General features: G+C 38.9%; 1 protein-coding gene across 5 annotated transcripts in view; it reads left to right on the plus strand.

The window, feature by feature from the left end:
- LOC124215576 (probable multidrug resistance-associated protein lethal(2)03659) overlaps positions 1-10,861 on the plus strand; it is a 15,155-nt gene extending 4,294 nt beyond the window's left edge. For 4 of the 5 annotated variants that reach the window (XM_046619124.2, XM_046619122.2, XM_046619125.2 and 1 more), the window contains exons 2-12: positions 199-328; positions 1,592-1,843; positions 1,994-2,258; positions 2,356-2,530; positions 2,603-2,759; positions 2,855-3,057; positions 3,142-4,477; positions 5,019-5,233; positions 5,814-6,892; positions 9,888-9,998; positions 10,169-10,861. In XM_046619124.2, the coding sequence (XP_046475080.1) occupies positions 252-328; positions 1,592-1,843; positions 1,994-2,258; positions 2,356-2,530; positions 2,603-2,759; positions 2,855-3,057; positions 3,142-4,477; positions 5,019-5,233; positions 5,814-6,892; positions 9,888-9,998; positions 10,169-10,195 (3,897 nt within the window). In that variant the 5' untranslated portion in view covers positions 199-251 and the 3' untranslated portion in view covers positions 10,196-10,861. Of the gene's footprint in view, positions 1-198; positions 329-1,591; positions 1,844-1,993; positions 2,259-2,355; positions 2,531-2,602; positions 2,760-2,854; positions 3,058-3,141; positions 4,478-5,018; positions 5,234-5,813; positions 6,893-8,994; positions 9,826-9,887; positions 9,999-10,168 lie in introns of those variants that run through there. The other variant, XM_046619127.2, reaches the window with a different exon arrangement.
- The last annotated feature ends 4,353 nt before the right edge of the window (positions 10,862-15,214 follow it).

Here is a 15,214-nt window from a genome sequence, read left to right on the forward strand (position 1 = left end):
AATGAAATTGTAATATGGTAATTGGTAATTCCAAGAAACTTTAGATCCACACTTTGCGCTTGATTCATTTCGCACGAATAAGGGATAATTAAATGGAATTTATGGCAACCGTTTCGAACCGCGATCACATCGTACCGTGGATTTCGGTCACATTTAGCATCACGCTAATGAATTCGTTACGATTTGTTCCTGTTGCAGGAGGTGACTGTGCTAGATGAGAGACATTTGGTAATCATCCAACTTCATGTGCCATGGACAAGTCGGAGAAACAACAAGCGCAACGGAACCCGCGTGAAAAAGCAAATCCGTTCTCGATCATCACATTCGCGTAAGTTCAACTCACGTTTGTACAATTATAAACCAGATAGGTGACATTGGTTATCGGTATTCGCGACAAAAATCACCGTCATTGGTTAACAAAGAATTGGAGCGCAATTATGCACTTAACTATTTAACTATGGTGTAACACGTGTGCTATCGGTATAATTATGCTCTGCATTTATCAGAAGCCTTGCTAGTGATACTCATATCGCCGTATTGATTAGCATCGCAAACATACCGTAAGTAACATACAACGCATACTGAATTGATATCATACAGTGGTCTGCGACTGTAATTATTATCCGGTATTTCGTTACCATGGAATGCAAGTACCTATGGTTCATCATAACGCCAACTCATCTTTTTGCAACTTAAACATCAGTATAACCATGACAATCACAAGCTTGACAGCATTAAATTTCACACAGTATACATGATTATAGTAATGCGAGTAATTTGTAAGCGCCTCGTCCAGCAGTGAAATGAAAAAATGCCGGGTGCTAAGAATGACCGAAAATAATCGATTTTCGAATGAATCCATTATTTTTTCCCGTTTAATCGAGCATAATCGATTATTTTTCTTTGCAATCGGTTTTTGTTTTTTACTCCCATGAACGACGCAATACAATATCAATTTATCTGATTAAAGTATCAACTATTATCATTGTCTTACCTACTAAGTACCTATTTGATGTAATAAGTGAAAGATAAATGAATATTTTCACCTGAAATTGAAACATGTTTTGACTGAAACTATAAATTATCGAAAAACTTTTCCGCCAACAAGAGTACGCACTGACAAAGTTTTGGTTTCAAATGCACCGTTTCAACAAATATAAACAAATATAAAGTAATCGATTGATTTTCACCGATTCAATCGAGTTGTGTTCAATTATTTTTTGGAGTCGGTTGATCGATGCATCGATTATTTTTAGCTTACTGGCCATCGCCACTGGGTACGCAGTATTATGATTTCAAGCTAAAACTTACCGCACAGTCTAGAACCAAGTCATTATCGAACACTGTGTATAGCACGTATATTTATACACGTCCTCGCCTCTCGAAGGTACTTGAGAAATGAGATTTCTATTCGTTACCTCTGTCCTGCCGTTGGCAATTGGCGATTGATAATACGACCGTCAAATTGAGTTTTTCAACACGATGGCATGAGAAAACATAAATATCTATCGCTCAGCGCCTCGATCCATTTCTATAACACTTTAACTTCACTATATAGTACATACTTCACCAACGAATGGTTCTTATGTAGATGGGTTCTGAGGACGTTTGCTTTGGGATACCGACGAGAGCTCGAAGTAACAGACCTCTATGCACCCCTTAATGAACACAAGAGCAACGTCCTCGGGGACCAAATATCGAGGATCTGGGAGAAGGAACAAGAAAGATGTTGTCGAACAAAGAAAGGAACTCAGCCCAGTCTGCTGCGAGTACTTGTAAGGTGCTTTGGCCCCCGGATTATGATGTTGGGGATCATAATAGCAGCCTTGGAGTTTCTCGTAAGGTGAGACTAGCTCTCATTGCAGAGACATGAAACGGTTCCAAGGTCAATAATTAACTGACCCAAAAAAAAAAAAACAAAAACGAATGGTAAAACATGAAAAACATTTTAACGAACATTCGTTGTGTCTTCGACACCGTCAAACACCGACAGGATAACGCAGCCGTTGATGTTAGCCGGGTTACTTCGGTATTACCGCAGTGACAATGTCAATGGGTCCAAAATGTCAAAGGACGAAGCATACTTGTGGGCCGGTGGAATAATTTTATGCTCCACCCTCAACTTCCTTGTAATTCATCCCTGCATGCTGGGAATAATGCACACGGGAATGAAAATAAGGGTCGCCTGCTGCTCGCTCATCTACAGGAAGGTCTTAAAGCTCTCGAAATCCGCTTTGGCTGAGACGACCGTTGGGCAGGTGAGTTGCTGACACTAACTCAAACCTCACGTGACTGCACGTGTGACCGACCATTATCAAAGACTGTAGTATTCATCCACTTATAAAACTATTCCAGATTGTTAATCTGCTTAGCAATGATGTGAACAGATTTGATTTGGCAGTTTATTTTATCCACTACATTTGGCTGGGGCCCTTAGAGTCTGTGGTAATAACTTACCTGATTTACCGGGAAGTTGGATGGTCAGCAGTCATTGGAATGCTGACACTGCTATTCTTCATTCCGTTGCAAGGTGATTGTTGAACTGCCGGAACCGTTAGAAATGCACACTAACAAAATACTTATATTATTTTTTAATCGTCAGGATATCTTGGAAAAAAGTCCTCTACATTCAGACTGAGAATCGCTCTTCGAACAGATGAAAGAATTCGCCTGATGAATGAAATCATCAATGGTATTCAAGTAATAAAAATGTACACGTGGGAAAAGCCATTTTCTTACCTTGTCGAAATCGCAAGACGGTAAGGGTAATTTATTATAAAGTCATTGAGCAATATAAATCGCAGCGAAGGAAACATATATCACGGAATCATACATAATATTGTATAATTTTTAGGAAAGAGGTTAACGCAATAAAGAAAAATTCAATCGTCTTAGGAATATCATCGTCGTTTGACATGTACACACCGAGACTCTGCGTCTTTGTCACGATACTGGCTTACGTTCTTAGTGGTAATAAAATTACCACGGAACAAGTGTTCATGATGACAGCCTTTTACAACGTCCTTCGCACAGCAATGACAATTGCGTTTCCAATCAGTAAGAGCAGAAATCATTCCAAACGCCATTATAATTTATACCCTTTCAATTGGTACCTCAATTGCACGTTTTTAAATATTTCAGGTATGACCCAAATTGCTGAAGCGTTGGTGTCCGTCAGGCGTTTGCAAAAATTCATGCTCCATGAGGAGAGAGAAAAACCAGCGATCAAAGCTAATGGACAAGCCAATTGTGAGAAAATCAGTAACAGCCAACACGCTGTTATGTTGAAAAATGCTACGGCAAAATGGGTGCCAGACAACAAAGAGAACACACTTTCAGAGTTAAACATTGAGATAAAACCTGGTCAATTTGTGGCAGTTATCGGTCACGTAGGATCTGGAAAAACAAGTCTTCACCACCTAATATTACGTGAACTTCCTCTCGTTAGTGGCAGTGTTGAAGTGAACGGTAAAGTCGCTTACGCAAGTCAAGAGCCTTGGCTTTTCGCCTCTTCAATTAGACAAAACATCCTTTTTGGTCGACCCATGGATAAGACGCGCTACGAGAGTGTCGTCAGTGTTTGTCAACTAAAGAGGGATTTCACCCTATTTCCCTATGGCGATAAAACGATTGTTGGCGAACGGGGAATCAGTTTGAGCGGAGGACAGCGCGCGAGAATAAATTTAGCGAGGGCCGTTTACTCGGAGGCAGATATTTACCTCTTCGACGATCCTCTGTCGGCGGTAGACGCTCACGTGGGAAGACACTTGTTCGACGAATGCATCAATGGTTACCTCCGGGGTAAAACCAGGATAGTCGCGACACACCAGCACCAGTATCTTAAGCATGTCGATCGGATAATCGTGATGAACAATGGCGAAGTGGAAGCTGAGGGTACTTTCGAAGAGCTTGAAACTGCTGGACTAGATTTCGTGAAGCTACTGCAGGAGCAAGTCAACGTGCCAGAGGATAACGAAAGCACGCGGAAAAGCTTGAGTCGAAAATCTTCAATTCAGAGCATGAGATCCGAAGAGATAAACGACGTGGATCCCGTCGAGGAAGCGGAACTGAGATCGACTGGTCGAATATCGGCCAAAATCTACCTGTCCTACTTTAAAGCAGCTGGTAGCGTTTGTTTCGTCGTAACTATGTTCTTGGTGTGCATCCTGAACCAAGGTTTCGCTAGTGGCGGTGACTACTTTATCACATACTGGGTAAACACGGAGGAGACCTCAGTAAACATAACCAACGGCACATTGGTATTTAACTGGACGGCACCCTTGAACAGAGACATGTGTATTTACACATACAGCGGCATTACAGTGGCCACCGTCATCTTTACTTTCTTGCGAACGTATATGTTCGTCAGTGTTTGCATGCGGGCGTCGAAAACTTTACATGGCAACATGTTCAGATGCATCACCAGGACAACAATGCGTTTCTTCAATACGAATACATCCGGACGCATTTTGAACAGGTACGAAATTTACGTTACTAGTTTGTTACACTCACAAGGTGAGTATTACACTTCCGGATCACGGGTTCTGCTAAAACTGTTAGGGGTGTTTCTTTGGCCGAAAATATAAAGTTTCTTGCGTATAGTTCTATCCATTGGGCTTTTCACGCCGGTTAAAATTGGCAGTGCGATGAGTAAAATGCCGCAATAAACGAAATTTGCTGTGTACTTTTGTCCTAAATATTAACTTTCATTGTTCTCTGTTTTAGTTTCAGTGACACGCTCTTACAGATTCTAGTGTAAACGGATGTATTATTATTTCAGAGCTGTAGTCGAGCTCAAACAAGCGAGTTTCCGAGAACCTGATGTATTATAGATTGAGCCAAGGAAAGCTCAATGGATGGAACTGAACATGAGTAGTTCTATTTATTTAGTTCTAACACTTCTAGACGTTTCAGCAAATTTCGCGCTTCGGAGGTCTGATATTCTGATTATCAGTGATCAATTATGACGACCGACCTTAAGATGATAACCGGGTGTTTTTATATACGTTCTACGTCAGGTTCTCGAAAGATATGGGTGCCATTGATGAACTTCTACCGATGAGTATGTCTGATGTTGTGCAGATTGGCCTTTCACTACTCGGTGTGATTGTCCTGGTTACAATGATAAACCCTTTGCTCATGATACCGACCGTGATTATCCTAATCCTGCTGTATGTTATGAGAGTTATCTACATCAGTACCAGCCGCAGTGTCAAACGATTAGAAGGAATAAGTAAGCATGACGTTTATTGTTATTTCGTCTGGCATGCAAAATTTAAGATCAATACGAATACAAATACTTTTTATTGTGTGAACTGATCTTTATTTAGAGGAACACAGCACTTGCCCTTGAGGCTTACGGTCAAAAATTTCAGAGGCATCGCAAATAGCCCAGTTTCCGCACTTTTCACACAATGCTTATATTATTTTTGTAATAATATAATTAATGCCGAAACAAGTTGCCAAGGGTGTATACCCTACATTTACTGACTCGCTTATGGGACTCCAATGTTGATTAGGTCGATAAAAGTAAGAAATTTTCATATCGAAGCTCTCTGCCCCATCACTCATCTAGCTTCAAAATACCGTATTTGGCTGGCTATCTTTGCTAATCTTGAATTAATGGTTTCAATCTTGGTACCTACCCAACATGAATATAGGCAAAAAAAATAAAAAAATTAGAAAAAGAAGAACGCTTTCAATAAGTATAAGCCAGATACTGATCTTACGAAATATGTCTCAAGTGAACTGGAACTTACCAGAATGTGGCAGTGACATTTCAATCTTTCATAATCTACATGGTGTTTCCTCAGCTCGTTCTCCAGTATTCGGACATCTGAGTGCCACTTTGAATGGATTGACTACGATTCGAGCTTTTGACGCCGAAGCCAATCTCTCAAAAGAATTCGATAACCACCAAGACTTGCACTCTTCAGCCTGGTACATCTTCATTTCATGTTCGCGAACGTTTGGATATTACCTGGACTTCACTTGCGTAATCTATACTGGCCTGGTGACCTTCAGCTTCCTTGTTCTGAGCCAAGAGACTTTCGGAGGAAACGTGGGTCTGGCAATTACTCAGTGTATCGGGCTGACTGGGATGCTGCAGTGGGGCGTCCGGCAGACTGCGGAAATGGAGAACCATATGACATCCGTCGAGAGGGTTCTTGAGTACAGTACCCTTGAACAGGAACCGCCGCTTGAGAGCAAACCGGAACATAAACCTCCAGAAGAATGGCCAACCGAAGGAAGAATACAGTTCTCTAATATGTTTTTGAGATACGATAGAGCCGAGCCCCCGGTTCTAAAGAACCTGAACTTTGTGATCATGCCAAGGGAGAAGATTGGAATCGTCGGACGAACCGGTGCCGGGAAATCTTCGTTGATATCTGCATTGTTCCGACTTGCATACATTGACGGTGAAATATTCATTGACGACATACCTTCCAGTAACTTGGGAGTGCATGATCTGCGATCCAAGATCAGCATAATTCCGCAAGAACCGGTTCTGTTCTCCGGACGCCTGCGTGAAAATCTTGATCCGTTTGATGAGTATTCTGACGATATGCTCTGGCAAGCGCTGGAGGAAGTAGAACTCAAGGAAGCCGTAAACGAATTGTCGGGTGGTTTGAATTCGAAAATGTCTGAGGGGGGTACTAATTTCAGTGTCGGGCAACGACAATTGGTCTGTCTTGCTCGTGCCATTGTTAGAAACAACCAAATATTGGTACTTGATGAAGCTACAGCCAATGTAGATCCTCAGACTGATGTGCTGATTCAAAAAACTATTCGAAAGAAGTTTGCTGGCTGTACCGTTCTCACTATCGCCCACCGACTCAACACCGTTATGGACAGCAGCAAAGTGCTTGTTATGGATGCCGGTACCATGGTGGTGAGTTACACTTATCTTATATGCAAACATTTTCTATAATTATGTCGGTATTGACTATCACATTTTATTCCTGAAGAACCAACATTACCTTCAAACAAAATTCAGAGTGGTTTCTCTCAAATTTGTAGCACAATTAATTCTAGCACAGGGGGCATTATTATACCTCTTAAGAGGATCTTAGTACACACATTGACAGCGGAAAAAGTGTATGAGTTTTGGGAATTTATACCTCGACAACCAATCATTTAATTCAATTGAGGTTCGGTTTATTCAAAACTACGTAGATCAAATTTCATTTATATATTTTTCATTAGTATGAATGGGAAACTTGTATGAACGAGCATTTTCAAATTTTACCATCTGTGCATGAAGGGCAGTCTGAATTAAATCAGTAATTCTAACATGCATTCTTCAGTCAAAGCTGATACGTTTACTCAGGTAGATAAAACGTTTTGCTAGGCTTTGATCATGATTGTGGATTGTTACATTTTTTTTAGTGAATTCATCATGTTGCTTCTCTCTGAATAATCGATACATAAATGATTGCTACTGCCTTTGTAACAATGATTTTGTTTGACGTAATTGTTTATTTCTTAACAATTTACCCAGCCTCTAAGGTTCACAGAAAAAACAGGTCAATCAACTTTAAAAACATCATAACCTCACACATTATTCGGATTATATCAACTTAATGCTCGGGGTCTTCAATTACGATAGGTATGCTTTTGTGTTAGAGGACGAGAAGGTATGTAGCCATACTCGTCCCTCACGCTCACCTACTTGAGGACACTTTTTTTAGTGTCCAATTATCGATGCTTCCTCCTGTCCTCCGTGAGTATGCACAGAAGAAATAGTAAACGATTGACTACGCATGCGCGAGTTTCATTGTCTTTTCGCGCAGGCTAGCGATCTCAAGCTTCAACTGTTATGTTTTTAGGCTACACAGATATCACATAATTTATATAATAATTTGATTAGGCTCGGCAAACTAACTAATGAATAATAATCATAATAAGAGCGTGACCCCAATTTCAATTAGATACTTGACGCGGAAAAGTTTGACAGCCCATGCCCATTTACCAGTAAGTTGGCCTTCCTAACGTAAAGACGAAAATATTGCGTCGATACGATCTCACTGAACAATATAGAGTTCAATTATCTCGCGCATGCGCAGTCGGTTGCTCAGGCTGCTGAATTTCACCGTTTCCTTTCAGTATGCTCTAATTTTCCAATATGCATTGAGATCGGATCACACTCGATTTTCACTTACGATAGCCAATTAATCGAGAAATCTATCTATGCATTAACAAACTGGTAATAGGTGAATTGTTCTTTCTGAAATCCTTCTGAAATATGGTCGGTTGAAAAATGTTTTCTCTCGAGAAACGCAAGTTTACGGTTCCATTTTAGAGCTTCTGAGACCCCAGAGTGGCATACAAGTGATTAAAATATTAGTTGTAAAAATGAAAAAAATTGTTGACCTTTCACGGAACAATCTGTCATAACTTGACAGAGTCCAGAATTTTTCTTTTTTGGTTTGAAGAAAAATTTTTACATCTAAGTAGGTGAAGTCAATAAATCTCAATGGCATGCATTTGTGTTTTCCACAGGCGTACACTCGTTACCTCGCATTTTACAGTGCCCACGATATCTCAAAAACGCTTAAACCAGTTACTTCAAATTTGGAGACCGTATTCCTGGATAGTTTAGCCTCTTTGCCAAGATTTCATGTTTTTTATAATTCTATTCTTGTTACGGGATGTATGACTGTGATTACGACGAGCGGTTATCAATGAATTCAGCCCTGTCGTGATGGCATTATGGCCTATTATGAGTTTGTAACCCGTCGACTACGCACTCGTACGAAAGATAATGGACAATGAGAGGAACTAATATTGAGAAGTTGAATGATTGTTTATATAATTGATTTATTGTGAATGATCTCAAAAGTACAATGAGAAGATGAGAAGGAAGTATTATTCGCAGGAGGGAAAAAGGAAGAGAAATGAATTTATATGTTGGCCGAATGAGAGTTGACTTGAAAGTGAATATATGGGAGGAAGGATGTAAGGGACTGGCTAGTTACCGTCTATCAATTATAGAAGGAGCATGTTACTGATGCGGTATGGGAACCCAGGCAGCGAGGTGATGGTAAGGGGAGGATTCGAGGATGCAGGGTATAATGTAGCTGTAAAGCTCATCACACATAAAAAAACTCTGATCCGTGAGCCGGATCACCTCCAGGCCGTAACGTTCCCTTACAACAGAGACTTACACGACTCTTCTTTCGTCATGGGCTTTGGATGGCGAGAAAAGAATCCGAAGTCTGGAGGATGTAACATTCTCTTGTTAATTCAATAAAGAAAAAGTCGTCGATTTTTTACGAAAAATTTAGTCAAAATCAACATCAAAAGGTCGCCATTTTGGTGAGGAAAAAAAATTCAGATCGTAGCAAAATATATTGATTACATTAAGCATACTGTCTGCAAAGAAGTAAGTCGGCTGAGCCATTTTTGACATGTTGTTGGCACCGCTAAACATGCATATCACCGAGGGAAATGATTGACGTGATTGTTAATAACGATGCGTCGTACTGATTCCGATTTTAAAAACAATTCGAATGAAGCTCAATCTTGTATAAACTTTTGAATAAATTGAACCCTAATCGAACTAAATAACCGGTTGTCGGAATATAAATTCCCGAAATTCACCCACTTCTCCTACTGTCTACTCATTTGTACCCTCGTACGCAATCTGTGCTTGAGTAAAACTGTACACATGCGGACGTTAATTCAGAGACGGCTAATTTTTCGGCCTAGTTGATTACGTTGGTAACCCTGATTCAGCCTGCTGTGCCACTTTCGGTCGGCCGCTACGGGCTCAATCTGCATTACCAACGTACTCGACTCGGCCGAAAAACTAGCCATATTTTAATTATCGTCCATATAGGTATGTAGATCCTAAAATACTAATAAGATCACCATTGTGCTTCCAGGAGTTTGATCATCCTCATTTATTGCTTCAAAATCGACAAGGATACTTGTACGACATGGTGCAGCAAACCGGACATTCAATGGCGGAAAATCTTACAAAAATAGCAGAAAAGGTAAAGCATTATTCTTGCAACCATGTGCAACTTATGCACATCTTATAACTGTGAGTTTTCCATTCTTTATCGACCCTATATTTTCCCTCTAGCTCAAATAGTATAGCTTGGCAGAAGAAAACATAATGAAATCAGCGTAAATGTGAATAAGATTAATGGTGTTATTTCAGAACTACACTAGCCAAACGTCGACTTGAAGGAATACATGAAGGATACTAGGATTTGTTGTGGATTCACACAATCATTTTGGATACTAGGATTCTAAACTTGCCAAGAACGTATGAGTATGAATCATCCATTACCAAGGCTGCACATAATACGTTAATCAAAATCTCTTTCACGAAGCCTTCCATCTCCTATTCTTAACATGTCGTACATTATATTTAAAAGTGATTCATGCGAAAATCAAATATTTTTATATAGTCTTTTTTAATGTGTCTTAAAAGTTAGTTATTATCTACCATTCTCAAACTTTGTATACTTTTCCATTAATTTTTAAGGACCTTATAGGTGCAAATACTGATATCGAATCAGAGCGGACACAGTTGATCTTAATCTTATAGGTACTTATTACGCTGGCACGTTTTATTCACCGGCAGAAAAAGTTTATAAGCTTTATATAAGCATACGACATACAAGCTCAATATATGGGCTTCTACTAGGTTTCAATTACTAGGTTTAATAGAGTAATAATATCAATATTGCAGTATTCGTTTGTTGTGGCAAATCGCATATAAAAACGATCTCAGTAATCAATGTGCCTAAAACAATTTATATAGGAAAATTTTATTACTATCATTATTATTATTATTAGTATTCAATATTATTGCTATGATTATAATGATTAAAAAACAATTATTATACCTTATTAGGATATTAATTCTTTTTTTTTTAAGTTTTCTGTCAAATAGCTGTATGAAAATATCATTTCAGTTTAAACTTTTCTTAAACTATCGATATAAAATGATCAAGGAAAAACAGAAACTCCGACTGTACGCATTAAGAGATTGATACAGGAATATATTTTTCATTTCTACCTTCCAATTAATTGGCAATGTAATTTATCAAAGTTTCTATAGGTATAGGATAGGCAGAAGAATACACGTCACGATTGCATCGATCCTACCAGAGGCTTGCAAAATTATGCAAGATATTAAGCCTATCGTAGTAGTGTCACGCATAGCGTGCGAGACTACGGAACAAGGAAACGTGAGCTCAAATCCAATGTGCGTCCATGAGGATGTGAACGGCCACTCGTAAAAATAGTAAAACACATCACGTCGTTTGAGTTTCGAATCGGGAAGTAAGGTTTGTACTCGGTCCGGCTACACCAAGACCAGGTTTGCTGTAGTTTTCCTTGTCACTTGTGCAAATACGCCTGTTTGTGTTAAACATCTTAAAGGCCGAAGCATACCGAATCCCGTAAGCCATAAGCAGAATACAGAAGCTGTATCAAAGTGGCACTACGAACTCTGCAATCTGGTTACGGCTTTTAAAAATTCAAACCACAAAAAATTCATCGGCATAAACCGCTACGGAAAGTCAAAGAAAATCGAGCCTTGAGATAACAATCGTGAAATACCTAGTCAATTCATTGCACCCCTCCCCCATTCCGCACAAGCTATCCACTTATATAGAGCATACCCGAAAGGGTATGGCGAAACTGGTAGTGATTATTATTATTACAAACGTCAATTAATCGTGGATTAACGAATCGCAAAGTTGATTAAAAAGTCGCCCTGCCCCCACACACACGCATACAAAAAAATTAAACTAAAAATAACCAAAACTAGTATTCTCCATGTTTATGTTACGAATCTACCTAAATTAAGGTAAGTGTTCCAATTGTTAGCAGCGTCCCAATTATTGAGCTTTTTTTGTTGCATCTGTTTGATGCTCAGTTTTCAAATTACCAAAAAAATTAATTTGCAGTGTCTGACTCTCTAGCAATTGGTTTTAGTCCTCGAGAAATTAACAATTTATAATTTCGGAAAATAAAAGGGTCAGTAATCCGGTCTAAATATGTCAATAACTGGTACACTTACCTTACACATTATTCAAGAATATTCTCTATATTTATCGAACAGTCTAGAATGTTTCCAGAACTTTCAAGAGCATTCGAAACTTTCCTGAAATTGTTTAGAATCATTAATCGACAACTGAGAGCTTAAAGACAAATCGAAGGGTACTGAGACCAATGGGAAATAAAGAGCAACTAAACAATGTAGGTATAATTCTTCATTCATTAAGTAGTTTGAGTAGAAAGGAGAAAATTTTGGATCGGCTCACTTAAATAACACGTATATGTATAATGGTAATGCCGATATTACTTCGCACTTGACACGGACATCATCAGCCAGATAGGGGTATCTTTTCAGTTGCTAACGCAGGAAGGCTATCGATTCTACTAGTGAAAAGTTTTACAAGTTCCACTCATAACTGATCGAAAATCGAAATGAGCAACTAATGGAACGTGTGACAAACTGATGAATCAATATATCCATATAATACAAGACATTCATAGGGTGGTTTTCATATTCGAACGATCGGTAAGGTTTTGTCAAGGTCATACATACACGGATCGATTATGTGGTCTTATATGTTAACTTCCATTAATTGGTCGTCCTCTTGTATGTAATCGTAATTCTTTCTCTGCCATTTTGGCACGTCGCAATATTTAATTGTCTGTTCCGTTCACTGATATACCTATAACTATATCAGTATATAGTTTCGTTCGACGTCTCTATCTAGGTACTCTATTCTAAATCTATTGTCTTTCGGCCCCACTACTCTACTTTTCGCCGGAGTGACAACCTTAAACCTGGGCCTATTATTATACTTTATACGAATAACATATACAGATTATACACATACATGTACAGGGTGTAAAAAAATTGCCAATTACTGGAAACCGTATTGCGTTCGTCTCGATGAGCAAAACCAGGAGAATGCAATTACCGTTTGTTTAAGGTCCGTTTTATCAAAAAACGAAACAACAGTCGACCTGAACTTTTTGACCAGGAAAAACACAATCAATATAGATCAACCGCCGTTCACGAATATTTCAAACACCATACGAATCCAGTTTATTTTAACCCTTTCTGTCACACATTTCTCAACTCAATATTGTGGCCTGAATTTTTTATTACCCGGAGGTTTTTGGAGTCACTGATCACGAATCTGAAGTCGTAATTTGATAATTTCTAAATCCGAGATGGCGGATGTGAAATCGAAAAAAACTATAAAAATTTGACGATTCTGGCCTAAACTTCTTACTCGAGGGTTCTTGGGATTATACGAAGTAACAAGATCATTTGAAGTTGTAAATAAACTGTGATAAGGCTAGAACATGGAAATATTTGCGATGGGAGGCTGAGAATCCCACTGTGACTGATAGAGTTAATCACATGTTTCGGCACTTTGTGAGACGTATTGCCATGCAAAGGATGCAGCGTTAATTTTTCAACAGCACGAGAACTAGTCGACTACGAAATATGATATTCTTCTCTCGATCGATTTTTTCCCGATTGTTATATCATCTTCTAGGTATATCTGATTTTGTTCACTTAGTGGTTGTCGATATAACTGGAGGTAAAATAAAAATAAGAAACGAAATCTTACAATGCATGAAAAATCGACGATTATAATGGTTGTGTTAATCAAAATACGTACTATTTAATCAAATTTGAATATTTATTTGACAAGTAACACAGCATAACTAAAGCTCAAGTCAATCAATCTCCATTTCGACCTGAACACTTATCCCTCACGTTTTATACAGACATAATCAATTCAATTTTTGTAGACCTATGTCGGCAAGATTCAGATAGACCAGATCTTTCCGGTCGCGTATTTAATAACAAAAGAAATTAATTCACAGACTTAATCGTGAAACAAGTGATTATTTTGGTTGGCCCTAACGGAGGATGCATTTTGAGCCCATACGACATCAACAAATGCAATTTATTAAGTTTTTCTCCTGTTTTATTATTCAAATAACTCGAAAACTGCATGATTGATATTATAGAAAATTTCGTAAGTTCTGAGCTAAGAAAAGCTACGTCGATTGAGACCAAAGTTATCAAAATCTATTGATTCAGTCTCGAACCTCTTTTATTTTTTATTTATGTTGCTAATAGAACAACTCGTAAACTACAGAACCCATCATATCCAAAATCTAATCAGTTCTAAAATAACAAACGTCTCGTCGATTTCTTGATTGTAAAGAAATAGTTTAATCACAGTGAAAGATATCAAATTATTAGAGGAAATAATTTTGCTCGTACCCTAGGATAAGTGTCCCAAATATTAGTCGTAGTAAAGTTGATTCTAATTGATTATTTCTAGAATTTACAATAAACTGAAGTACGTCTGAGGGAACTGCAACAAAAGAACCGGAGTAGAAGTGCACTCCGCGCTGGTTCTCTGGCAACTGATTTTTACGCATAATTTGGAAATATGCTAGGCTGCACATACCGCGAGTGGGAGGGAAAACCAGGTATGTCCGAAATAAACAATAAAACAATGGAAAGACCCTCGCGGTCTCCTAAATGCGGGAAAAAACCAGCACCAGCATTCTGGGGTACTCTTAGACGATTGTATTGTTGCTAAAATGCGTAGTTATTGTCTACGGCTACATCCAAGGTACACTTGGGGACAATGAATCTGAGACGGATAATTTTTTAAACTAGACAGTTATGTTGGCAACACAGAGAAACCTACAGCGCCACAGTCGGCTGAGCGCGAAACTAACTCAGTCTCAATAAACGTAACATAACCCATGACCGTCGAATTCAACCTTATAATACGTGTCAATCTAACAAGTCATTATCTCCGCGGTATTCTAAGATTGGATTCGATGGTCATGGATTATGTTACGCTTATTGAGAATCAGTTTGTTTCGCGCTCGGCCGACTGTGGCGCTGCAGGCTTCTCTGTGTTGCCAACATAACTACCTAGTCTAAAAAATTATCAGCCTCGGACTTATTGACCCCAAGTGTACATCGTCCCGAAACGGTTATTGTCTTACCGAATATGCTGCGATTGCCCGTCCAAGAAAGCAGAGTCAGACTATAAGCTGGACTGGGTCTTTCCTCCCTTCCAAATGTGTGTAAAGTCTCGTTCGGCAGCCTAGTCATTTCTTCGGAAATTATATCAAACTGCGCAATAAATTGTAAAAACAGAATATTTGGGCATGCAGGACCGAACAAATTTTA

Source organism: Neodiprion pinetum, chromosome 3 (genome assembly GCF_021155775.2).
Source record: "Neodiprion pinetum isolate iyNeoPine1 chromosome 3, iyNeoPine1.2, whole genome shotgun sequence".
Classification (NCBI taxonomy): Eukaryota; Metazoa; Arthropoda; class Insecta; order Hymenoptera; family Diprionidae; genus Neodiprion; species Neodiprion pinetum.